This window comes from Chamaea fasciata, unplaced genomic scaffold (assembly GCF_029207755.1).
Source record: "Chamaea fasciata isolate MVZ Bird 193981 ecotype frontalis unplaced genomic scaffold, bChaFas1.0.hap1 SCAF_15, whole genome shotgun sequence".
Taxonomy (NCBI): Eukaryota; Metazoa; Chordata; class Aves; order Passeriformes; family Sylviidae; genus Chamaea; species Chamaea fasciata.
Window position 1 is genome coordinate 13144340 of NW_027094100.1, and position 26752 is coordinate 13171091.

At 43.3% G+C, this 26752-nt stretch overlaps 2 protein-coding genes across 6 annotated transcripts in view; one reads left to right on the forward strand and one right to left on the reverse strand.

The window, feature by feature from the left end:
- The first annotated feature begins 163 nt into the window (after window positions 1–163).
- Window positions 164–9943, forward strand: KIF20A (kinesin family member 20A). The gene is made up of 19 exons (XM_066197608.1): window positions 164–222; window positions 643–815; window positions 1254–1343; window positions 1480–1599; window positions 2047–2185; window positions 2281–2468; window positions 2559–2703; window positions 3411–3611; window positions 3840–3951; window positions 4056–4127; window positions 4657–4800; window positions 4882–5047; window positions 5307–5471; window positions 6026–6165; window positions 6263–6365; window positions 6990–7197; window positions 7563–7654; window positions 7905–8042; window positions 8861–9943. Exons 2-19 carry the CDS (start codon window positions 660–662, stop codon window positions 9131–9133), a joined length of 2652 nt encoding a protein of 883 aa, XP_066053705.1. The 5' UTR covers window positions 164–222; window positions 643–659; the 3' UTR covers window positions 9134–9943.
- Window positions 9468–26752, reverse strand: part of SFXN1 (sideroflexin 1) — a 39788-nt gene continuing 22503 nt past the window's right edge. For 4 of the 5 annotated variants that reach the window (XM_066197614.1, XM_066197616.1, XM_066197612.1 and 1 more), the window contains 10 exons: window positions 22343–22517; window positions 21601–21771; window positions 20547–20645; window positions 19158–19233; window positions 18536–18621; window positions 17178–17305; window positions 16619–16668; window positions 11531–11580; window positions 10853–10900; window positions 9468–9582 (listed from right to left, as the gene is read on the reverse strand). In XM_066197614.1, coding sequence (XP_066053711.1) covers window positions 9486–9582; window positions 10853–10900; window positions 11531–11580; window positions 16619–16668; window positions 17178–17305; window positions 18536–18621; window positions 19158–19233; window positions 20547–20645; window positions 21601–21771; window positions 22343–22506 — 969 coding nt within the window. In that variant the 5' untranslated portion in view covers window positions 22507–22517 and the 3' untranslated portion in view covers window positions 9468–9485. Of the gene's footprint in view, window positions 9583–10852; window positions 10901–11530; window positions 11581–14883; window positions 14982–16618; window positions 16669–17177; window positions 17306–18535; window positions 18622–19157; window positions 19234–20546; window positions 20646–21600; window positions 21772–22342; window positions 22518–26752 lie in introns of those variants that run through there. The other variant, XM_066197615.1, reaches the window with a different exon arrangement.

Genomic DNA, 26752 nt, shown 5'->3' on the forward strand with positions numbered 1-26752 from the left:
CCCCCTCGCCGCGTCCACGCGCGGGAGGCCGGTTACCCGGGCCCCGCCCCCCGCCCCAATGGCGGGTTCTGATTGGTCGAGGGGCGCGCATGCCGTGCTCCCATTGGCGGAGCGGGCGGGCGGCGAGGTTTGAAACGCCGAGCGTCGGCGAGGGGCGGCGTGAGGGGCAGCGGGGTCGGAGCGGCGAGAGGGGCGGCCGGTCGGCGGTGCTTGTGGATCCCTGTGCGTGCGGCCAGACCCCGCGTGGTGCTGGGGGGGTGTGTGTGGGGGGCCGGCGTGGAGCTGCTTTTGGGTTTGGGGGTGTCCAGTGGTGGCTGGTATATGCGTTAGGTCTGTTTGGTTCCGTGTGTTAAAGGTAGAGGTGGTCTGTGTGCACGAAGCGGTACCGTGTGGTGTCCGTATGTCCAGGAAGTGGATTTGAAGTCCTGGGTAGCGTTTGTGTGTGCATGGGCTGTGTCCGGGGTCCTGTGTGGTCTCCCCGTGCGCTGGGAGTGTGTATGTGTGCACATTTGTAAGGAGTATTCTGTGTGTAGGGAGTGTTCCACGTGGGAATCCGTGTTTGTCGGGATTGATGGATGTGGCCGGGGGTTGTATACGTGGGTTGCTGTAATGTCACCCTGACCTGTGCCCCTTTTTCCCCAGGAGCCGTGTGAGGCACCATGGCACAAACACTTGCCTCCCCAGGGCTGTTTTCTGACGATGAGGCTGCAGCCTCCCCTGTGCTCGAGTCCACAGCGGCAGGGTTTGGCGCTGACCTGCGCAAGGACCTGCTGCCAGAGTTCTCTGCCATCTCCCCAAACCTGGAGGGCTCTCAGGTGAGGTTGGAGCTCTTCTGTCACAAACAGGGCAGCGTTTTCACTCATGCCTGCTGTTCTCTGTACAAAGGTGGTGAGATGCAGAAACAACAAAACTCTTTGTAAGAGGCAGGAACAAAATTCTGCATTGGGGGGAGCAGTTCCTGGGAGAGCAGTGGGCAGCAAGTGTCTCTTGGGGTGATGCTTGGTTTTGGAGTCAGGCCTTTGGCTTGTTGGTCTAATCCATTAGATAAACAATAAAAGAAAAAGCTGGTGTGCTTGGAAATGCCTAAGAAAGCTTCTGGTATTGCTGGTGATTTGGGGAGCAGAGAAGTTCCTCAGCACTAGCAGCATAGCCAACATGTGTTTTCCATACTGTGGTTCCTGTTCAGAGTTCTGATGGGGGGTTGTGTGCTTCCTTTTCTGGCTGCCATATTTAACTTGTGCTGATTCTTGCAGGCTGTAGCTGAAGACAATAATGGAAAATTAAAGGTCTATCTCAGAGTTCGACCTCTGAAATCTACAGAAGTGGAAAAGGGGGAAGACCAGGTGAGACACTGAATGAAGCAGAGTCGGAGGTGGCGGTGTGCCTGCTGGGAGATGCTGTTGTCCTTTGCTGTCTATCCTGTAAGCCACTGCAATGATTTTTTTTTTTTTTTTTTTTTTTTTTGTGTGTGTTCTTCAGGGCTGTGTCTGTATTGAGAACTCAGAAACCCTTATTCTAAAAGCTCCAAAGAATTCCTTCACCATGCGGAGCACGGAGCGAGGAGTGGGACAAGCAGTGCACAGATTCTCCTTCACCCGGGTGGGTAGCTGGGACAAACAACCCATCTGGAAGTGATTTGAGCTTAAAACAGCCTTGCAGCTTGAAAAGCAGTCTTATTCATATCCACTGACCCCAAGGCACGGCATGAACTCTGCAGTCTTGTACAGTCCTTTCTACTTTGTGTTTTAGTTGCTGTTTTATTAGTTTTTTTCTTTCTAAGCTGTTTCTGACAACTGTTTTTTGACAGCAAATGGCAAACTCCTGTTCATGAGGCCCTAAACAGATTAGGGGCTGCAGTGATATGAAATGTTATTGGATTAAATAAATGAGCATCTTATTTGTGTAGGGGGCTCAGCTGGAATTGCTGGTGGGCCTCTTGCTCATGGCTAGCGCAGGGAACAAAGAACCATGTAATATCACCAGCAACCGTCAGCAAAGGATAGGAAAGAACTACATGAAGCCATTTTTCCTGTGTCTTGTTTGCAGATTTTTGGACCAGAGGTGGGGCAGAAATCGTTCTTTGATGAGACAATGAAGCAGGTGGTAAAGGATGTGCTGAGTGGGCAGAACTGTCTGGTTTACACTTATGGCATTACCAATTCAGGGAAGACTCACACGATTCAGGGTAAGGAAAGCACCAGGTGTCGTGGGGCCTGTTGAAGGAGTAGTTTTCTGTCTTCTGCCTCTGAATGCTCAGCTTTGCTGCTGTTCTGGCTGCAGGCACCACCCAAGATGGGGGGATTCTGCCTCGCTCCTTGGCAACCATCTTCAACAGTGTGGGGGACAGGCTGTACCAGGCCATGGACCTGAAGCCTGCCCTCTCCAACGAGGTGACCTGGCTAGACAGCAGGCAGGTGCGGCAGGAGGAGACCAAGAAGCAGATGATGCTGCAGGGGGGTCTCTGGGAGGTAAGCACTGGGCCTCTGGGGGTTCAATAGCAAGAGGTGAAGGGGTACTGTCATGCTACCTGTGTGCTCCTGTTCATTGTTTCCTTCAAGGAGGAGCTGCTAACGCCACTGAAGAGGAGTCACAGTGCTGAATCTCAGCTCCAGGCCACCACCAGTGGCAGTTTTGACAGTGGAGTTGCTGGTCTGTCTTCATCCAGCCAACTCACCAACCGTTCAGACCTCAGCCAGACAGAAGGTACTTCTGGAAGCCTGTTGTGTACTACCTGCTTTTTGCTGGAGGATGGGGGAAGAAAAGGGTGATGGCTGTTTGGATGCCGTGTTGTGGGTAAGGGAGAAAGGTGCCGTAGCCTCACAGATTTTCCCTTTGAAGGATGTCATGTCCAAAGAACTCTGTGCATATATTTTGCCAATATCAGAAGAATACACCACTCCATAATGACCAAGCCTTGTGAATTGAAAAATTACCCAACGCTCACTTCACTCGAGGAATGTGGTTATTGAGCAGCTGATTGCTGTGAGATGGGGATTGCTGGGAAGCAGGATGCCAGTGACAGGCTGCCCTCTGACTATCAAACCCAGGAATTACCAGCTACTTAGGTATCCTAGAAGCATAGAGTGATTGAGATAACAAGGACTAAAACTTCAGTTATGCTGGAAAGAGTTCATGTTTGAAATATCTTGTATTTCTGGAGTCAAAATAGAGTATATAAAAGTCCTTACACAGAGCAGGTGGCACTGTTAAAGGAAACTTTAGGCTGTGTCACTGGGGATAGGCATTAGAATGGATACAAATGGGAGGAGGTAAATAGAAGGATTTGTTTCTGGGGTGGCTTTCTTGCTGAAGAAAGTATCTGGCTCTAGAGCTAAACTATTCCAGTTGGACTCATGAAAAGCTGCAGTCATGATTTGTTTTCCTTTTTTTTTTTTCCTCTTTTTCCCCAGAACTGGGCCCTTGCTGGGCTGACTTGGATCGCATTTCACTCACCAGCACAGGAGATGTGCAGTTCTCCATCTGGGTCTCCTTCTTTGAGATCTACAACGAGTTAATCTACGACTTGTTAGAACCAGCTGTGCCTGGGCAGAACCGCAAGCGGCAAACTCTGCGGCTCTGCGAGGACCAGACTGGCAACCCCTATGTGAAAGGTAGAGTCACGTGCAGGAGAACTTCACTGGCCTGCTAGGAAGGCTTTAGGATTGAGTGGGTTGGGAGGCTTAGTGATGTGCTGGAGAGCCCCACAGAGAACTCTGATGTCAGGATTACAGGATTGTCAAATTTGGTGATGTCAAAGATGTGCAACGGTGAAGTTGGGGTTGAGATAAGTTTTCTGCCAGTCTCCCAGCTGCTGTGCCTAATGCATGCTTGCTTTCCAGATCTGAACTGGATCAATGTCGGGGATGCTGATGAGGCCTGGAAGCTCCTGAAACTGGGTCGGAAAAACCAGAGTTTTGCGAGCACCCACATGAACCAGAACTCCAGCCGCAGGTCTGAAGGGGGAGGGATTGTTTAGGCAGAAATACAATTCTGAGAAGCTTTTAAAGTTTGCTTTTTTTTTTTTTTTTTTTTAACATTTGCATGTTTCTTTACAGTCACAGTGTGTTCTCCATTCGGATTCTGCACTTGCAAAGAGGTGGCAGTGAAGTTGTTCCAAAAATCAGCGAGTAAGTTTCATATGTTTGGCTGTAATCTCAACTGTCTCTTCAGCTGAGAGCCTGGGGTATGGGAAATATCTTGATGGTGTTGTTGAAAGCACTGGGAAGGAATAAAGGCTCCCAGTGTTAAGTCTTGGAACTTACAGGAGTTTGAGGAGAGTACTGCAAGGTGCAACTTGAGGTGGTTCTCAGGATCTTCCAGTGCAGGTAAATGTGAGCATCCTTACCCTTGCAGCAGGGCTGATTTGAGTGCTGCTGCTGCCTTTTCCTGGGATGTTTTTATCTAGAAAGTGGCTGTTCCGAGGACTGGCAAAGAATCTTTGGAGTTGGCACTTCAAAGCTCATTTTGCTGCTAGTTTGTGTAACACCTACACTTAAGGCAGGCCTTTCCACCCATCAACAGCCCAGGCACTCCGAAAGAATGGTCTGTGCCCTTTTGGGGAAGCTGGGAAGGTGACTGTAGGCTGTCTGAACTGTAAACCTGCTATGGCAGGACAAACCCTATAAAGTGATGTGACTCTCCCTGTGTTTCCCTCAGGCTGTCCCTGTGTGACCTGGCGGGCTCTGAACGCTGCAAGGACCAGAAAAGCGGGGACCGAATGAAAGAAGCCAACAACATCAACACCTCCCTGCACACCCTGGGCCGCTGCATCGCCGCCCTCCGCCAGAACCAGCAGGCCAGGTGAGCATCCACCCCTCCAGAGGGAGGAGGGTGTGGGGATTTTTGGTTTGCTTTCCCAGCTCACTGCTGTCTCTCCCACAGGACGAAGCAGGCTGTGGTTCCGTTCCGGGACAGCAAACTGACCCGCGTGTTCCAGGGCTTCTTCACCGGGCGCGGGCGCTCCTGCATGATTGTCAACATCAACCAGTGTGCATCCACCTATGATGAGACTCTGTACGTGGCCAAGTTCTCAGCCATTGCCAGCCAGGTGAGTAACACACACAAGGATCATGGCATGGTCAGGCTAGCTTGGGTTTCTCCTGCTTAGGTGGGACTTGGCCCCTTCCCACCACGAGGAGATGGGGCATGCTTGTATAACTTCCCTATGCTTCTCCAGTGGTTATTATCTCCAGAATGTTTCCAGATTCTGCTAAACTGAAAGGGCTGACAGGTTGCAGAGAGGGGCTGTGTTTAAAGATTACACAACTTTCAGGCTTTGTAGACTGTAGGACTTTTTTTCCCTTCAGCTTGTTCAGGCACCTCCTACAAAGCTGGGACTTCCATCCTTACAATCCATCATCAAAGAACACAACAGACGAACCAGCCAGGGTCCAGAGGCAGAGCCAGAAGAAGATGTGGAATCAGAAGAAGACACTGAGGATGAGGCAGATGTCTCCATGTATGAGAAGAAGGTGGGTTGTGATTTGTTTTAAAGCCTTTAGATAGATACAAAGTCAAGAACATGAGAACTGTTAGCTTTGATCTGGGGAGCTGGGATCGGAGCTCAGCACTATGCCACGAGAGATGACATAGAACGTCAGAAGGATACAGGACCCAGGAAATTTGGAATTCATTCTGCAGTTGGTCTAAATCTGACACACATGCTGAATTTGGAAGCACTTTGTCATCTGTGGAATAATGGCAGTAACAGTGCAGCTGTAGACCTATAATTCCTTCTTTGCAAGGGAAATCTAGAAAACATACAGAACAGGAGGCTAAATGGGGAAAAAAACAATCAAACCTCCTAGATACTCAAAGCAGGCAGCTGGGATAGTTGAAAGATCAAGATGAAGTCATATCCCTACAGAGACTCAAGCTGTCAAGGTAGCAAACCTGGGCAACTTTTCTTTCCGAGTGACTAAACCCTTCAGTCTAGATCACTGCATCCTGCAGACATGGAATCAGTTTACTCCAGGTCTAAACTCTGTTGTGCACCGTGGGCAGTGGAGCTGTGTCCCTCTTGCAGGACTTGCTGCGTGTGGTCGAAGCTGCACGAGAGCTGCTGGTGCAGGAGCGGCAGAAGAAGCTGCAGCTTGAGGTGCGCCTGCGTGAGGAGATCTGCAACGAGATGCTGGAGCACATGCAACAGAAGGAGCAGTGGTGGAGGTACAGCCTGTGCTGGTCTCCCCTCCCTCTGCTCAGGATGAGCTGCAGCACCAAGAACTGCCAGCTCCTGACATGGAATTGGTTGTTCTCTTTGTAGCCAACACGTGGATGCTCAGAGAGAGCAGCTGGAGGAACTGTATGAGGGTAAAATGACCATCCTGAAGGAGTTACTGACTGACCACTACCAGGAGAAGATGCAGGTTTGTTCAGGGCAATGCAATGACATCAGGAAAGGGGCAGTGGGTTGGGAGGGGATTTCTGGGTACTTGAATCCAGGAAGATCTTTATGCAAAGATCTGAGGTATTTTTGGTGACATTATTTCATCTCTTGATCCAGAATTTTTGCTTCTTGTCTCCTACTTTATGTAGCCCACTAGGCTTCCTAATTTTGAACACTCAATCTGGAAGTTAATTTGTCCAACATGATTCTCTCCCCCCATACTCTTTTCGCTAGTGGCTTGATTTGGGCTCTTTAAATTCACACAAATTGTGCAAATTTCTCTTCTTGCTCTTAGTTGTGATGATGGGTATGGACCTGTCCATATTTTAATGCCTATGGCATTTGAATGACCTGTGGGACTTGTTGCAGACTGCTCTGAAGATGCCAACTCTCAGAACAATCCCTCTTCTTTAGAGACTGTAAAAAAGAGGTGTAGGCTCCCAGGAAGTGGGTTTGCTGTACTCACTTAAAAGGACCTTAAAGGCTGGGTTCAATGTGTGAAGTGTGGGATTGAGAAATTCTCCAGGAATAAAGACACAGAAAGGTTCAGACAAGTTGTGCTACAAAAATCTTGTTGACTATCTGAACAAACTTCCTTTCTCAGGAGCGTGACGAGGAGATTTTGGAGCTCAAAGCTGCTCTGCAGGAGACCAAACAAAAACTGGAGAGCTTGGATACCAAGCAAAAGGACGTGGAGCAAAGTGTACGTCGATCCAAGCGAGTGGCCACCTCATCTGCTCTGCAGCAGGAGCTGGCAGACACCAAAGCCAGGCTGGAGCAGTGTCAAAAGGAGTTGAATTCCACAAGCGCAGGTACGGCAGCAACGCTGCACCGGTTCTGAACCGTGCTGAGACATCCTTGTGCAGGGTTAGAGAGACCTTCTTCAGGGTACATTGGATCCAGACACCCTGAAAACATTGAATTGTAGGTGACAGGAATAATGTGCTGGATGGACAGTTTCACTTCATTTTCACAGGAAAATGGACTTCAGGGCAGGATAATCTTTCCATTGAAGTTCTTAAGTCCCTTTGTCTAAGTGAATGGGAGAAGCCTGGAATGTTTGTGCCTTTCTGCACGAACTCAAAAGGTCTTTCCAGCTTCAAGGGAAGTCCCGAGCTTGAGGAATACTGAAAGCTGACCAATGTCCTGTTGCTCACTACTTTTTGTCTGTTCCTAGAGTTGCGCAAGTACCAGAAATTAGTGGAGCCACCTCCCTCTGCCAGACCCATTACTATGGATGTGGACAGGAAGCTGGAAGATGGACAGAAGGTAACTCCAGTTCTGTGTTACTGAACAAAACATTTGCAGGGCAAAGTGGTTGCCAGTTTAAACAGTGTTTAGGGCTGCTGTTTCCAGGTTTTTAAACAAATGAAATGGGTTTGTTGAACTTACAGGAACTGTTGAAGGTTGTGGTATGTGATCACTCAGATGGGATCCTCCATGTCTGAATTACCTTGGAGTGGCTTTGTTTGCAGTGCAGTGTCAAAACCAGCTGTTGCATTAAACCTCTCTCTTCTAGAATGTCAGATTGCTGCGTTCAGAGTTACAAAAAATTGGGGAGTCTCTCCAGTCTGCAGAGCGGGCGTGCTGTCACAGCACAGGGGCAGGGAAGCTGCGAGAAGCCCTGGGCATGTGTGATGACATCCTGGCAAGACAGGTGATGTGTCTGCCTTGGTGTGGGTTGCATGGGGGAGAGGGGTTTAGTCTGTGTGCTTTGCCATAATCAGAGCAACCAAAGTTCTTGCTGCTGCAAATAAAAATGATTTATGTTTGCTAGTACGTACTGTATTTTTTATGAAGGGAGCTCTACTGCTGATTTTTTTCAATGGCTGAGTCAGTTGTGTATTTACCTCTCCACAGGAGACCCAAATTGTTCCTGTTCAGTTAACTGGCAGCCTGCACTTAAAATAGGAGAATTCAGAGTTCTCATTTCCTTATCCACTCCATCACAGTTGCTATGGCAGCATATTTGCAGCAGGATGGAGTCAGCTTTGTCCTATGTGTTACTGAACTGCTACACTGTTGACAGTAGAAGCTTTTATGCATGGTCTTATTTAGAAGAGTTAGTGAATTTTGGCAAAAGGCAGTTTTTCCTCCTCAGTTGACAGTAACCAGGAACTTAAGACAACTTGTCATTGTACCTGATGGGAGCCTACGAGAAAGCTGGAGAGGAACTTCTTGTAAGAGCAGAGAATGATAAGGGGGAATAGCTTCACACTGAGGATTAGATTAGATATTAAGAAAAAAATTCTTTACTGTGAGAGTGCTGAAGCACTGCAAACACATTTCCTAGAGAAGTTGTGGCTGCTCCATCCCTGGAAGTGTTTAAGGCCAGGTTGGATGGGGCTTGGAGCAAGCCGGTCTAGTAAAAGCAGAGAACAAGAGGATCTTAAAGGCCTGTTCCAACTAGGAATGGGCTTTTCTTTCTATGCCTTGATATTTTTTTATATAAATCTCTCGCCCTGCCTTCCTCAGGACCAGACCCTGGCAGAGCTGCAGAACAACATGATGCTGGTGAAGCTGGACCTGCGCAAGAAGGCGGCCTGCATTGCTGAGCAGTACCACACCGTGCAGAAGCTGCAGGCACCGCCAACCTCCGCCCTCAAGAAACGCTTCTGTGCCAACAGGGAGAACCTGCAGCCCAATCAGCCTCCTGGCAAAAAGCCCTTCCTGCACAACATCCTGACACGTTCAGCCACCCGTCCCGTGGCTGCCAGAGGGTGGCAACTTCGTTCAGTTGCTCTGTGACTTTTCAAAAGGAGGACCTTGCCCCGCTATTACTGGAACAGGTGGCAAATCCAATATGATCGCATCTGGTTTTCATTGTGCGCTTGTTTATTGTTATTGTAGCTGCTTGAGAACTTATGTAAACATCTCTGCATATGTATGTTTAAACTTTCAATCAATACCAAAGTGGACAAAGTGACCTTATGTACTTTAAACACTACACTGAGGAAAGTCTTTAACTGTAAAACAATGCAGATGATCAAACTTGTTTAACAAAAGGACAAGATAAAGGTGTGTTCTTGTCTGTGTTGGCACACAATTCAAAAAATAAGTTCACAAGTTTCTCCTTGAAAGATACTTTGCCTTCCTTGAATTATAATCCTTTATTGAAGTATACGCGTTCTAGGCCAGGGCTGTTGTCTTTGATCCTGGCTTGCAAATCTGGCTCCAAGTGTGACACGGACATCGAACTGGGCAAGAGAAACAGTAAAGGGGTTACATCAAACAAGCACCAGAAGGGAAAATAAGATGGACAATGCATCTGGTTAAACTTCCTCCATTGTCAAAAGAGTCCAGATCTTTTTAAACATCTCATCAAGGAAGCAGGCTCACGGACCAGGGCACATGAATCCCTGCTCCAAGGGCAGTGGGATAGTTGTGGAGTCAGCAAATGGCTGTTGCTACTACCATGAGGATAAGGATCACTTCATTGCTTAGGTTGTTGCTGGCAATAGAAACTTACCTTCCTAAAAGAGTTTTTATTCAATATAATGTAATTGCCTATTTAACTTAGTGATTTTATTCAGTTCAATAAAAGGCTTGTTTCTATGAGAGCTGGTGCACAGTGAAGTGAACTAAGCTGCCAGGTCATTTGAACAGCTGCAATTTCCTGAGCACAGTTCAAGGTCTAATCTTCCTCTGAACTGGAGAGCCCTGGCTGAAATCAAGACCTGTAGCATGTGTGCTGGGCTGGTTTGTTAAGTCATCTCCAGGTAGCCTAGTGACACTTGTTTACCAGAATTCTCAGTCCTAGGCCAAGCAGGGAGACAGATGGTGTCAGGCAGCTTTGTTGTACTCAAACAATGCTGAGAATTGGCTATTGTTTTCTGGAAGTCAAAAGCTGCCTTAGTTGTTCAGCATTTTAATGGACTCAGCTCAAGCCTGGATTGTTTAAAGTATATCTGGCAGCCTGTTGAGTTTAGACAACCACTATTAAAATGAGAGGGACAGCTGAATTTAAGGTCCTGTCCATACTAGCAAATTGAGCTAAGTTTTTTGTTAAGTAACTCATTCGGATTTCTTAATCATTTCAGCTATAATGAATATTGTTTCTAAGACAGCTTTCAGTACTATTTCTGTATTGATGAAAAAGTCTGGAAAAATATTAATCAAATAAAAAATGAGCACAGACAGTCCAGTGCTGTTCTGTATATCTAGAAGAGTTTCCAGCTGAAAATAAAATGGGCTCTGACTGTACTCAGTGCATTCATAACCTTACTGGACATGAATATATTGTATAGAACTCATCTTGAGCTGCTGGGGTTTGTAAACAACTATTATATATTACTGATGAATAACATAGTTATTACTTTTCTGTATATTCTCTTGTTTATCACCTTTGTTATATGGGAATTAAAACTGTGCTTGAGCAGGCAATGACCTTGTATTTGTGACTGTGTGCAGCACCATGACTGGATCTGGAATAACATTAAAGTGAGAATAATTCACAGCAGTACTCACCTTTTCTGAGGAAACAGTGCACAACACAGCGGAGTTGCAAACACGAGACTAGAAGAGACAAAACCAGGTTTACAACATTTAGAATTCAAAAATCTTATACATTATTTAGGTAAAAAGCTTTCTTGTTTTCTGTACGCAGTGACGTAAAGTTCCACGAAGTGCAATGTAACTTTTATTTCTCACTGCATTGTACCTTATGAAATAATTTACTTACAAATAGCACTAAATATTTCAATACCACACTCCCAAATTCATCTAAAATTACCATTTGATATCGTACAGTGTTTTACCTTCATGTGCAGGACGACAGAAAATGTCAGAACACAGCAAATTAAATCCTATTAACCAAATGTTTCAAGAAACCATCAACCTCTGGGATGAGATTCTGACTGTTTAGAGGCAGCAGCCAAAGCATCTTTTCTAATCAAACTGCCACATTCCTTTTTTTGCCACTCCCTTTCTCCTTCCCTCTGCTTTTCTTGGCAGCTTCTTCCCTGCTAACGGCTTTTTTGTTTTTAACATGATATTTTACCAGTTACAGAGATGGAAATAACTGCTGTGCCCTCAGTAACTCTCTCAACCTTTCTCTCCTCTTAAAAAAAGCAAATACTGTTGCATTCTCAAAACCCCTACAAGAATCTCTTAAGATAGCACACCCAACCCAAAGAAACCACTTACCACATTCCAACTAATCCAACCTGAATGGGAGCGCTCATCCAAGGAAATCTCTGTTGAAAATGAAAGCACACACAGTGAGTTTGGATTCTTTTCTTCCTGCTTCTCACCTTTCTGGAATTCTTGTTTTATACAAGACAGACTGCACCTAAAAGACTCTGAGATGTGAAGGCAAAAGCCTGACCAGCGTGGTTTCATGCTGAGCTCCAGTTTGAGCCAAATCCCTTTGGAAAGGAGCATGGAAACTCCCTGGGGAATCAATGAACACAGGGATCCTGAGTAAAATTCCCTTAGAAACTTCAATGGGTGTGTGGCTCTTTGACCCAGGACCAGCTCCTGGGCCTTTGCTTTAATTCTCACAAGCTCACAGTAGCAACAGAGCTGAAATTTGGAGTGTTGCTGCCACACCTCTGCAGGGCACAGGGAATTTTGCCCAGGCATTCCAAGGAAGAGCTGAGTCTGGTTACAGCTCCTTCCCTTTGGTGGCATCAAAAGGTGTTAACCTGCATCTAGAGCCCACCAGCCACAAATAAGGGAGATGTAAATCTGCCTCTCTTAGCCCTTTCTCCTGTCATATGATTTCTCCTGATGTGCAGGAACTTGTCCCTGTAGCAACACTCCAGTTCTGCAAGAGTTCACCTTTTATTGAAGGAAAGAAGGGTTGAAGGATTGGGAAACTAAAGCTGAGAAAGCAACACATAACCCACATGCCTCATTAATTCTGTAACTTTTGCAGAACTTGAATATATGCCAAGAATATTTTTTGCCTTTAAAATTATTTAGGAATCCACTCTCTCTCATTGGTAGAATTTTAGTTGAAATTCATTAGTAATGAAGTAAACCCAGAGCTGTTCAGTGGACGCTGCAGCCTCTTCCTCCACTAAGAGCAGGACAGACACAGTTGCCATGAGGACACAAAGGGAATTTTAAAACAAAACAGCTCACAAGGTAAAAATCACTTGATACAGTGGATGATGCTTTCAATGAAGATGAGGTTTGTTTCTCCAAAAAGAATTTCTCAAGATAGAGAAGTTAGAGGGGAATATGGTGAAAAACAGCTGGGCACTGTTTGACAGTAGAAATGGACAAAAGAAATGTAGAAAGCTCAGGAGGACAAAACTCGGGACTGAGGGAGGTCACAGCAGTGTCTGAAGCAGGGAAAATGAGCCTGTGTAGAGTAAAATTTCTCCAGAGCCTGAGGGAGAATAAACAATGTAGAAGACTGCTTCTCTTTTCTTTAATTTTTCTTTAATTTTTTTTTTTTTCATGGAGTCAATCTGTAATCCAGAAATGAATGCAGGAAGAACTGTGCAATTCAGCAATAACCTGCAACAAGAGATAACAAATGGGGACAGATAACAGCAAGAAGGGTGAAGAGTGAAGGCAGCAGAGCTTTGCTGTTCTGGCATTCTCTAAACACTTCCATCTGACCCTCAGCTGAGATAAATACACCCCAGTTTTTCATTTTATACCCTGGGAGAGTCCATGCCAAGAGGTGGTGAACACAAGCCAAACCCTGCACTGGCTTTGAGAAGGGAGGGAGAGGGATGCTGTGTACGGCAGGGGGTGTGGGATCTAAAGCATGTAACAGAAAAGCCCCAAATACAATTTTACAACTGAAAAGGCTCTTGGAAGGTGCCCATAGAGGAATAAATGGTTTCATGCCTTTGTCAGAGTTAGTAATTGATCAGAGAGAGAGGTGTCTAATACAGACTCCATAAAGAATATGGAGTTTATGTGCTGGAGCATTTTTTGCCAACTTGATCTGAATGACAGCCCTTATTTTTCAAGAATGTTACCAGTCTGCACTAATCCAGAAAGATGGTGAGGAGAAAGTAACACTGGGAGGTCAGAATGAAGAATTGGAGTTGCCCAGGGAACAACGCAAAACAATAAAACAAAATTCAAATGCAGGCTGCACACCCCCACAAAGAGAGAAAATGGAGAAACTACAAGAGAAAGCAGAAGAATTCACCGTGTTAGAGAACTATCATTTAACTCTGGAAGAAGACGGTTCCCAGTGAATTAAGATTTAATTTATGTCTTTATGACATTTTAGTGGTTAGTGCAAACAGAGAAAATGGAGAAATGATAATTAAGCAAACAAAAGCCGTAAGGAGAATCAGCTTTTCTCTAACTTCCTTCGTTGGATCTAAAAATCTGTCAGCTTTCCCAGGCCAGCTATGCCTGCTTTCAAAAAAAAAAAAAAAAATGAAACGACAGTGAAATTAGGAATGCATGGAGGACTTCAGGGCATAAGACATTCAAGAACACTGCTAGAAGGAAAAGGCTCTCTGTTCTGGTTTTGTAACCATTTTGAATACAGACTTTAGCTGCAGATTAAAAGATCCCAAGGAGCTTGTTCCAAGGATATATGAGGAAATTTCTAGAATCAACTTGGATGTTAATGCAATATGCAGAACAGAAGAGAAACTGTAGCTAAAGCTTTGTAAGAGTACTAATATAAACTAAGACTTCAGTGTTGACTGGAATTTTCTAAAGTTTCTATGGAAAAAAAACAATTGATTTCTTTAGGAGAAAAATTACCTGTAAGTAAAATCTATAAACCCTGTGCCTCAGGGGAAGGCTCTTTATGGATCCTTCTGCTACAGCAGCTAAAATAACTTGGTTCTGCACAGAGCTGGTCAGGAGTGTGGCCACAGGGATAATGAAAACAGACATTATGCAGCCTAATCAATTACTGCTATGCTGCATAATTACATAAACAGGTCCCAAAGCTGCTGCTGAAAGCTATGGCAAAAGCACTTCTACAGATAAAAATACTTTTTCAAGGCAACTTCTTTTTGAAGCAGTAAATATGTGCTTGTGTTCTAAGAACATTCTTGAGGCATCTTCTAGCAATAACTTCTGGGAATGTTCTTAATTCACACCAATGTCTTGGTGCAAAACACTGTGGGAATGTGGAGGATGAGCTGGGCTACATGACCTACATCTTATCCCAAATATCACAGGATGACAGGCTGCTCTGAGACCAACATTCCAGGAGCATTTCCTTCCCTCTGTCTTACTGCAGGCCAGTTTTCTAATTTCTTTCATCATTTCACAACCATTTGCCTATTTTTTGGCCTTCTGTGTTGCTTAATAGGCTTGGGCAAGCAGTCAGGAATTATTTCCAAGAGTGGCAGTGAAGCAGAGGCCAAGGGTATTATTGAGTTAGTAAAGCAGTTGTGGGGATGGTGCTGGAGTGCTGGGATGGGATGGTGCTTCTCAAACTGCACGAGGACATGCAGAAGCTGCATGTTAAAAATGCAGCTCATTCCTTCATGGGTTTAATACTAATCTCTACCAGGTGTTACCACTGGCTACCTGCAGAGCAGTGCTTCACCTGGATTCAGTCTCTGAGGCTGAGGGAGAGGACAGGGGAGCACAAACGGTCAGGATGGTACCAGAGACCACTGAGTAGTCACTGCAGAAATCGCTCAGTTTGGCTGATCTGAAAAATTCACAACACCCTTATGTTGATTACACCACACAAAAACAACAGGTATTTTGTCTCCAGACTCTGAGGATTGCTGCAGCTTGTTCACAGATGTCATGTATTTGTCAGCTGAGGCAATGGCTTTGTGACTTTTCTCACGTGTCAAATACATACAAACTAATTTTTCCCTAATTTTTTTTTTTAAACAAAGGGTTAATTTTCCAGGCAATACATTCTGCAGAATATCACAGTATCACAAGTTGTGGTGTGTTTGGCTGCCCTGCAGGCTCACTTCTTCCAGGAGATAAACGCAGCGCACACTGATTTTTACCCTGAAACTCAAAAGCCACATTTCCTGTTTTTACACTGTGAGCAAAAGTGTTTTCTTTTAACAAATGGGAGGGAAGCGAAGCACTTTAGGAAAAAGAGGTTTTAAGACTGGAAGACAATGACACAATGGTTTGGATTGGAAGGGACTTCAAAGGTCATCCAGTTCCAACCCCTTCACTATCCCAGGTTGTCCCAACTACTTTCCAGCCTGGCCTTGGACACTTCCAGGGATGGGGCAGCCACAACTAGCCCAGGCAATCTGATCCTGCCTTATAAATACAGAAACACTTTCAAATGGGGTGTCTAACTGGGTAATCTCACTCTGCACAAGAGACACAAAGGGCAGGAACAGTCAGAGATAGAATTTAAACACTTTAGAAACCTTTATCTTAGACAAACAAAACCATTCCAAACAAAATCTTCCCCTGCTTGTCCTCCTCGTCCCCACACAAACTTTTCCAAGGCAGAGCCTGGGGACTCAGATCCTTTTTCCTGATTTCTTCCAACAGGAAGGAGACAGATTTTCTTAGGCTTCTTGGGTGGGTCCCACAGGCAGAGGCTTTGCCTGGAGCTACCAAGTAATTAAATCAGTGATATCAGCAGTGAGGATGAAACTCCCTTTACTGGTAAAGAATTAAAGGGTTCCTCTCCTGAATATTATTCCCCTCGTGTTAGACAACCCTGTAACTAATTCCATTATTGTTCTTTACCCCCTCATACACACACAGTGCAGAATGTTGATGAAGGTAATGGATTTACCAACACCAGGGGTTTGACTTCACACTTCACGCATTGGCATAAAAAGAATATAGGAAATAAATAATCTTTGATAAAGAATGCCCATTCTATGCCTACCCTGCTCTTTACATCTAGTAAATTTTAAAGAATCATTTTCAAGAGAGATTTTTACCATTATTTTTGTTTCCAAACTCAGACTGCTACTACAGCAGGTAAGCAAAGCCTCCTCATTGCTATCTTGAGAAAACCAGCATTACTAGAATGGTCTTTTTTTCCCCAATAAATTGTATTCCAAGACTCAGTACAAGGAAGGTTTCCTTCACAGGGGGAAATGTGCATTTTAAGAACAATCATAAAAGTAACAAGAATGTCCCTATTTTCTCAAAGTTACCTTGCACTTTGCAAAAAGAACCAAGTTATCTCTAAGAAAGCAGAAGGAAAGTGACAGCTGTAAAGCAAGTTCCACAGGGATGTCCTCCCACAGTGTTTGGGAGGCAAATATGAAGATTCAGGAAGTATTTAAAATTCATTAAAATATTAACTTAGGATATGAAATACATAGAGATAGATTATCTAAGACTAACCTTTAAAAAGGCTTTCTTTTCCAGGGTATTCATTATGAAGGGAGGAATTGCTGCAAATAAGATAAAAAAGGCATTAACGTTGGAGAGAAAGGCACTTTGTTTTCATTTTCTGTTTAGCTGAACTAATACCATAATATAATTTTCACAGCCTTTTGTCATTCACTGAGTTTTCATTTCACATTGCCAGCTGGATCGGTACTTACAAAGGGGAACTCTCCCAAAAAGCAAAACCTGCAATTTCAAATGTAACTAAACCTGAGGTCAGTCATTTGGCACTTACAGAGAACCTAAACCAACTCCAAGCAGGTGGAATCTCCTCCCATTCCTTTGCTATCTGTATCTTTTCCACACAAACATCCCAGGAGCTTTCCTGCTGCAGTTCAGTGTAACACACTGAGGATGCTTCCACATTTGCCTGGGGAAGCTCTTCACAGAAAGGCAAACACTGCCTGGGGAACTGTAAGGTAATTTGGACCCTGTGGAAAATCACTTGGCTAGAGCTGAATCTCCTTCTCACAGCAGGAATTGATAATCAGGACTGCACAGGACTTATCCTCACCCATGCCAGGAGAAGACATCAGAATCCTGGATACCACCACCTGGGCGATTGCCTGCTGAGCTGCTTTGGATGAATCACCCAGTCTGTTTCCATCCTCATCCGTGACAGGAATTCCAAACTTGATCTCCCTGTTGAATAAGGGGTAAAGAAATAAAGCAGTGATGGATGGGAACTTATTTTTTTCTCACTTTATCTTTGTCCCTTAAAATTGTCAACTGTAAGAATTCTGTGTTTTGTTTTATTTTCTAAGTGAGTCTGTTTGTAACACTCCTTGGCACAAAAAAAAAAAATTCAAAAGGCAGAGAAAGATCAAACATGTTGAGAAGTTACCAACTGAATATTTGTAACAGCAATCTGCTGTTTGAGTCTGGTCACAGAATTCCAAGGGGGAGTAAAGGAGATGTGCTTATTCTGTGTTCCACAGAAGGCAGAGGATCCTTTACACATTAATTCAGAAAAATGAACTTTTGTGGACTGCTCTGGAAGTGGAGTCTGTCCTATCTGACAGCTCATGGAACAGAGGAAGATTATTTTCACTGAGTTGAAACAGAAGGCTCTGTGAAAATTCCCCCCTGGCATTCTAGTCTGAGCTGTCATTTCAACCACAAAGAACATACTAGAAAGTACAAAAGGGGGCACAAGCAACACTACATTTCTGTAACTGCATTATTCTCTATTAGATCTTTTGCTCAAGTGCAGGGTTAGGTGTTAAACTCATACTGGGAGAAGCAGAGAAAACAGCAGATATCCTGAGAACTGCCTTTTCTTTCCAGATTTTATGAAAGATAAAATACTACCACAGATCAACTTCCACTGTAAATACAAAGTCTAAATATTCCCATATTTTCTGCCCATAACCTTATGTTTATAATAAGATGCTTTCAATTTGCTTTTCCCTACTACTATTCTTATTCCTAGTCAAATCACAACACAGAAAAGAAGTTTGTTTCTGACAAACTGCCTATTTTTGTCACCTCGATGATTAAACAGAACTGCAGAGCCTGACTTCTATGACTAAGTTCTGCAGGTGGGATTTCAAGCACCGTTTTTGAAATGTCTCTGTTTTTCCAAAGTGTAGCTGGTATTCAAAGGTCCATGTGATCAAAGTTTTGAAGGAACCAGTAATTGGTTTCTGAGATCCAAGACTGAAGAACTCTTTGGATATTTATCTGAAGAGAATGAGCATGTTCTATTTTATACCTGTTACAAACAACCAGTCAAAACCTCACGCATGAGGTTTCTGCAAGGTTCTGAAACAAGCTAAAGATACAAAATGTGCTTTATTTAGTAACTTGCTGATCTACCAACTGAGCAACATCTTTTCCTCCAGCATGAGTGATGTTTGTTCTTTTTCCTACCTTTGTCTCATTAGTGGAATATTGATGCAGTTGGCAGCAGCAACAGCAGCAAAAGGAACAAACCTCCCTATCAGAGGCGAGACGCGCTGGAAAACAGAGAGGGGACAACAAGGAAAATAAAAATGTACTTAATCACTGTCTTTATTGAAATGCTTCATCTGCTAATGACAGACTTATTTCCTTTACATTAAAATTCAGTGAAAACTCACTGGTGGGGCAGAGTTAAAACAAGATTCAAACAAGAAATAAGTCATAAATGCTTCTCTCCAGAGGGAGCAGTGGCAAAACCATTCTGAATTTAGTAGCATCACAGGGAAGTGTAATTACAACTCCAATTAATTTTCAAGTGCTATTAGATGCCTTGAAAGGTGAAAAAAGAAACTGGAACAAAAGGACACCTTATTAGATAGAGTCTGCATGAACCAAACATGGGCTGTTTGACAGATATGCATAAACCCATCTCCACGGGGAAAAAATAAAGTTGGGATCTAAAGAAAGGAGCAGCCATAACAACTCCACAGTGGGAGCTGTGCATGACACAGATACACCAGAGGAGAAATGAGCTGCAAGCTTCTCACAGGACATCACAGTTTAGCAAGAATAAAAAAAATACCAGCAATACCTTTGCTAGTGAATTAAGTCCTAAGGCTGTTGCGACAGCACCTGTGGTGGCAGAAACATAGGCTGTTCCCAGCTGGCTAAAACAGAAATGAAAATGTTTGCACATGCACAGCTACTTTGGTGTCACTTTGAAAAACAATTACATTTTACACATGTAGTTATGCCCCCCCAGAAGTTAAATAGGCTTTCTTGTGCTACTGCAATAAGGTGGGGATGGAAGATCTAAGTGGGACACTGAATTAAACATTTTTATTTTACTAGCAGTAAAAATCATATCCAAGCCACATTGTAATACTGAATCAGGTTCTGCAGGTTGTGCATTGCTGCCTGTTCAGCATTTTCTCATGAATCTGAATGAACACCTTGAAGGGTTAGTTCTTTATTTAATTTCCTAATTGCTTAACCTAGTAAAATCAGTTTGGATTTCCATGGTCTGTAATAGTAATTAAAGTAAGCCATACCAAACCAGATCCACACAGACCAGCTATGCTGCAAACACTCAAATCCAACCCAACCTGCCCCAAACCACACTTTACATACTTCCCAGCTAGGAGGTGTCTCTGTATGTTGGAATCCACTGTTTGCTCCCAGACATCTTTAGGCAAGTCAGTCCCAAAACCAGAAAGTCAAGTACTGCAATTCCAGTTTTCTATTCATAGAATCATAGAATGGTTTGGGAGGAACCATAAAGTTTATCCCATTCCACCCCCTGCCATGGGCAGGGACACCTTCCACTATCCCAGGTTGCTCCAAGCCCCATCCAACCTGGCCTTGGGCACTTCCAGGGATCCAGGGGCAGCCACAGCTTCCCTGGGGAACTGTGCCAGGGCCTCACCACCCTTACAGGGAAGATTTTTTCTGTTTATCTAACCTAAATTTCCCCTTTTTCAGTTTCTTACTTAATGATTTCTTACTTTCTGCATCTATATAGCCTCTTTTTTAGACATCAAGTAGAAACAAGCACAGACCAGTTGAAGGAATCTCTTTGTGTAAATGAACCCTCAGCGTGGTGTGTGCTGGCACTGAGAAAGCGGCACAGTGACACAACTAAAGGACCCCACAAAATACCAGCTTAGAAATATGCTGGTAGGACACCAAACTGATGAGGAAAACTTGCAAATGGTTGACTCAGCCCTGAAACACAGATTCCTGTTAAATCCTGCACTGTTAAGTGCTTTTGATCAAGGTGCTTAGGCTTGTCTTTAATGGCAGAAGTGGAGTTCTCAGCTCTGCCATTCTCAGACTTCTCATCTGTGCATATCAAATTAATCATTAGTACAGATGGGAAAACCTACCCCTGTCTCACCTCAAACTTTAGTACACAACCATGTTCAATCACATCAGAGAGCAACTTCTAAACTCATCAGACTTATGAGGTTCAGTGCCTGACCTGACAGTGATTGGGGCATCCCCACTCCTGTTGGTGTAATTTACTACAGCATTGAAGGACTGGTTGACCCACTGCCAGAAAAGCACTGCTGGTGTCGTCCTTGAAAAGAGAAACAATTGTAATCATTATTATTATTATTATTATTGAACTCACAGTTGAATTAACAGCACGAGAAAATAATGACAAATCAAGAAAAGGCACCACAAGCAGTAACCCTGCAGAAGTTCTTTCTTATTTGAATGAAACAATACAGTCAGTAAGATGCCGACTTGATAGAGTTATTTTAGAAGAATTTAAAAATCACCTAATTTTGAACCTCAGTGATAATGCAAAGAAAAGGTAGAGAGCTTCTCTAAGAGTTAGAGATAATAACAGAACAAGCAATTAACAGGAGGCAGTGCCTGGGAATGGGTAGCTGTGTTGGGGGTTTGATTCATATTCTTGACTGCAACATGTGTTTTATAAACACCATCCAAAACTGGGGTGTGTGTCAGGTGTTAGTCCAATCTCAGCATCCAAAAGGCTGCTGCTGTTTCCTCTGAGCTCCCACCACTTCCTGCATCCTGTGTCAAAAAGTGTTTCTAACATGGAGGCTGCTAGGAGAGCACTGGCTCTGCTCCAGTGGGCTTCACCGTCCTGGAGATTCCAGAATCACTGAGGAAATGCAGGGATCACAGGGGAGCGGCAGGAACTCCACAACCAACGGATCGAAGCATTCCGAGTACTCACAGGGCAGACAGAACATCCTGCATGCCAATAAGGTTGGAAATTCCCAGGGATCTCCTCCACTTTTTCCTCCACACAGATGGGATTTTGGAACATTTCCCAGTTTGTGGGAAAGTGGGATGGTGAAGGAGAAGGGCTAAGGGCTTACCTCAAAACTACTTCTACAAAGAACCGTTAATCAGCGTGAGGGAAGGAGGAGAGAAAAGAGGAAAAGCAAGCAAAATTTCCCATGTAAAAATATTCACAACGAATCTTTAGACAACAACATTGATTTTCAATTCTCTAATTCTCAGGCAATTGTTTTGTGTGTTTCATTGCCATCTCTCACCTGTAAAAGGTCATCATACAGCCCACAATAGTCATGTTCATGGGGACCTGGGCAGACATTCGGCCGATCAGGATCATCTTCTCCCCAGTGTCTGGGTGAAAGGCTGAATCATAGATGTATTTTGCTCTCCACAGCTCATCTTCTGTCAAGCCAGGTGCCACAATACCTTGTCTTGGGACAAGTTAAGAAACAGTACAACAGCAAAAAGCAGAACTGTTACAAAATGCTGCAAACCCCCGTGAGAAATGTGGCATCAGAGGATTTGGGGATGGTCACCCTAAGCTAATTGAGACTCTCAGATAAGATTCCTCAGCTTTTAAATGAACTGGTGAAATAAGAATTAAAACTCCTAGCAGTGGTTATGTTGGCTGAGTCTATTTACTCAAACCTGCACTAGGTTTCAGAGCTAAAATGTAGAGCCAAAATCTCAGAGGTCTGTAGTGTGGAACTACGAAAATCCACTTTCAGGGTATTTAAGAAACAAATTGCTCCAAATGCTACACATAAGAGGAAGTTTTAGGCTTTGTTGTCATATTAACTATTTCCAGAACTAGACACTTCTGTATTTCAGAACCCTTAAGAGGGGCATAACTTTCCCATCCATGAGCAAATTTGGTTAAAAATAAAGGGGTTTCAAGCTCAGAAGTGGGAATAAGAAATATTTCCTTTTAAATATATCACCATGTACTTATCATTGACTTAGACTTTCTAGGGCCAGTAGTAGAAGTAGTCAATGTCATACCTGTAATCATGCACAATTTTTCTTGCATTTTCCAGCTGGGAATTAGATAACAAAATATTCCTGGGGTCTGTTACAGTGAAGAAGTGATAGGCTCGTCCAAGAAAAGTGTTTTGATCCCATCGGGGCTCCTTGATGTTAATATTTAATGGGATATCTGGTGCCATCTTCAAAAGCTCTGCCAAGAAAACATCAACATTTGCAATTCAAAACTCCACTCATTTCCTAATGTATCTAGAACCTGCAAGATGAAAAGTGGGCACATTTACAGTAAAAAACCCAGAGGACAAACACCACAGAATTCGCAGAATAGAGGTTTAAAGGGGTAAGCCTACAGAAACGCTTCTGTGTCCAGTACCCCCAAAGGTTTATACATTACTTATTATACAACACTATTTTTTAAACAGTGAGACTGTAGAAATGTAAGAAATAGGTGCAACAGCCTCAACTTAAGTCACTGCAACACGATTTTTACCTACCTGTCACCTTAACTTTTAGATCCAGTTTCAGAGGGGTGCTGCTGTTTGCATAATCTGTTCAAATACTCAATAATAAAAGCACTGGAATAAAACTACTTAGGATTTAATTATTATTTTAACTACAATGCTTTGCCACTGCTGGATGGGATGGGATTCCACTACTTTCAGGGATCTAATTGTCCATCTAAATGTGCCCAAGATTTAAGTTGTCATTATTTATTACATTTGCACAAATACCTGAGGATGAGGCAGATGCAAAGGAAGCTCAGAAGTTTGTTAAGAAACAGACATAATAAACAACAATATACAATCAGAAAGAGCTTTACTTCAGTGATGAATTTGTGTTTGTTGAACAAAATGGATTGAAGGGAATGAGAAATCAACTATTTCAAGAGATGCCTGAAGTACTATAAAGTGCAGTGACAGATGAAACATTTAATAAAATCCAGTTAACTTCTCCAGCATAGCAAACCAAAAAAAAAAAAGAAACACAAATGCACCAATTTATTTTAATAAATGTTGTTTCTCTAAATCCACGTTTTAACAAAACAGAGATTATACAATGCAACATTTTGCTACATTATGAACACATGACCAGATCGCCTAATGATACTTCAAAGACGATTAAAGAACAATGAAGGACCCTGAAGAGCTGTGCATTTATGGGGCATAAAGCCCAGAAAAGTAAAAATTACTTCAGGATGACTAAGTTTACTTCAACATCTAATGAAAAAAGGACAGTCCCTCCATAGCACAAGTATATGGATTTTAACTTTCTTACAAGAAATTTCTGCAACATATTCAACAACCAGTGGAAAAAAAATCCTCCTCCAAATAATGCTTGTTCAAATGGCAGAAAGAAATTGGATCGATATAAATCCACATTTATATATTTATATTTATAAATAAAGATCCAATTTTAGATGATCTTTAAAGTCCCTCCCAACCCAAATCATTTTGTGATTCCAGATTCTGTGATTCTATGATACCAGAACGCTAATAAATCTGGTATAGTAGGGGAAACTAGTATTTTCCCCTTTTTCCACTCACATTTCCCTCACTGTTAAGTTTATTATTGTACAGCACTGTTTATCAGCAGGGTTATTTTCACGTGTACATCTCTCAAGCAGGCACGCCGCAGGATGAACAGAGATCATGGAAATGAAAAAAGGCTCAGGACAGGTTTGGAGAACAGATTTCTCATCCACAGCATCTCAACAGGAGATGCTCCTTAGGTTTCCTTTCCTTTTCTTAGTGCTTTGCCATTAAAAACAACCTCCTGTGAACAGTGCTGTGTTGTGACTTAATAGTCCATCTTCTGGTCTAAAAGGGGAACTGCTGGTTTTGCAAACCCTATGAAGGCACTCATTTATTCAAACCCTATTTTCCACCAAAATAAAGATAAAAATCAGGACATTAGGGCTGGTAACTTGTTGTGTGACTGCTCCCCTTATTTGCAGGAAAGTTCAAGTGAAAATATTTTTAAAATTAAATTATCCATTTCATTAAGAAAGATTAAAGCTGATTTACGATAGCTTATGATAATCTGGTTAAAGCTGTCTAATGAATGCTGAATAAAGCAGTGCATCCACAGAAGCTTTTTTCTCTCTTTTCATTCTGGATAATTCTTTCTTTTCACTCTGATTAGAATATACAGTACTGGGTTCTCTGGGAATTCCCTTTATTTACTTCTGATACCTCTGTCCACAGACCCAAGCCGCTCAGTAATAAGAAATCTAAACATGAAGGATCTGCTTTCACTGCAGATGGTTCAATTCAGGATTGTTTCAGTCTGAAACAATCAGAAAAGGTGAATGTACAGAACACAGGAGATTAAACACATTCACATCCTGTCTTTGTTCCCTCCCCACTTTATCTCCTCTGTGTCTGCCCTGATGTTCTTTGACCCAGGTGTGCTGATGGAATTTACTACCTTGGAAGGAAACTAATGCAGCAGAAAGATTGTACTGGAGGGAAATAAACCCCTGCAGCTGCACAGCTGGGGGGACCTGCTGGACAATGAGCTCTCCGTGACCAGCAGAGCGTCCTGGTGACCAAGAATGCCAACAGGATCCTGGGGTACACTGGGAAGAGCATTTTTAGCAGGTCAGGGAGTGATCCTGCCCCTCTGCTCAACACTTTGAGGCACCTCTGGGTGCTGTGTCTAGCTCTGGATCCTCAGCACAGCAGCGACAGGAGCTCCTGGAGCTGAGGAAGGGCCTGGAGCAACTCTGTGCCCAGGAAAGGCTGAGGGAGCTGGGGCTGCTCAGCCTGGAGAGGAGCCCCAGCTGAGAGAGGCTGGGTGTCCCTGGGTGTCCTGTCAGCCCTGGGTGTCCCTGTCTGTCCCGGGGTGCAGGAAGGGGCAGAGCAGGGCCCAGGCTCTGCCCCAGGGCCCAGCAATGGCACCAGAGGAACGGGCAGGGATTGAGCCCGGCAATTCCCCTGCACAAGAAGCACAACTTCTGCCCTGGGCAGTGCCTGAGCCCTGGAACAGCTTTCCCAGATGTTTCCACGCCTTTCCCCCTGCTGTTACCCAGCCTAGCCAGACTCAGCTACCAGAGACAGGTCAGCACAGGCTTTTTTGGTCTCTCTTTCTCCTTGTAAATCTACAAAATAGGGTTAGTGCTGCAGCAGCAGCAAAAAGCAACCTAGCAGGAAAATAGAAAACATTCATTAATTCATGAGCTACAACAAAAACTCGTGCTTGAAATGTCTGTGTCTGTTTAGAAAGATGGGAACAGAACATGGACTTCACTATTACTAATCTTAGTAAAGGACATAGAGCCTTCAGTCCTGCATAGGATAGGGGTAGGAGAGCTGCCAACCCTGCAAAAAGTTAGATCTCCAGTAAAAAGGGAGATTTAAATTCTAGGTGACAGCTATTTAAGTACACAAACTCATTTTCTTCTCTTAATGATGTGGCTGACCTGCCCTTTTGGCTGTTAAGTAAGAACAATACTGTTCTAAAGAACATAAAATAAACCTGACAGACCACCAATACCCACAGAGAAAGAGCAGACGTCACACACACAAGGGAGTTTAAAAAAGTAGAGAATAATACGATTTGGAGACATATAGAACTTGCAGTAAATTAAAAAAGGTGGCTGAGTTTGCTAGTCACGGGACTCTGAATCACAGACCTGTTACAACAGTGCCTGAGAGAACCAAGGAATTTCTGTCTTGAAAAGTTTTCCAGCAAAACACTTCTACAACAAAAGCCTCATTTCTTGTTTTAAAGAAGACTGCATGATGCTACTCATGACTCATCAGACTTCATTAGTAAATGCTGAAAAGGGAAATAAATCCCATAAAGCAAAACCATAAGCTAATAAAGTGCTGATATACAAAGGGATCCCCTTATAAAACAAAATGTCCAACTATAAAGTAGAAGTGGCGACTGCACAAAACTGGTTTCATCAATATATTGTCTAACAGCCATAGAATCATCATCACAAACTAGATGGCTTTTTTTTTTTTTAGTTTCACATTTTATTTAAACAGTGAGACTGTAGAACTGTAAGAAATAGGTGCAACAGCCTCAATTTAAGTTGCTGCAACACTATTTTTACCCACCTGTCACCTTAATTTTTAGATACAATTTCAGAGGGGTGCTGCTGTTTGCATAATCCATTCAAATACTCAATAATAAAAGCACTGGAATAAAACTACTTAGGATTTAATTATTATTTTAACTACAATGCTTTGTCAAGGGTGGGACTCCACTACTTTCAGTGATCTAATTTTCCATCTGTACTAAGTGTGCCCAAGATTTAAGTTCTCATTATCTGTAATCGAATTGTGTACAAAAAAAATAAAGGAGATTAGGATTAAATAAAATTGAAATAAATCCATCTGAACCTTGAGATAAATAGGAAGTTTGCAAGGGAACTGGAAAGCAAAAGCACAATAAAGATAAAGATAAAACAGTTTGCTT

Coding starts and splice junctions, on each gene's coding strand:
- KIF20A (XM_066197608.1), top strand. CDS start 660: ATGGCACAAACACTTGCCTCCCCAGGGCTGTTTTCTGACGATGAGGCT. Junction 1,344..1,479: donor TGGAAAAGGGGGAAGACCAG/GTGAGACACTGA, acceptor TGTGTTCTTCAG/GGCTGTGTCTGTATTGAGAA. Junction 4,128..4,656: donor GTTGTTCCAAAAATCAGCGA/GTAAGTTTCATA, acceptor TGTTTCCCTCAG/GCTGTCCCTGTGTGACCTGG.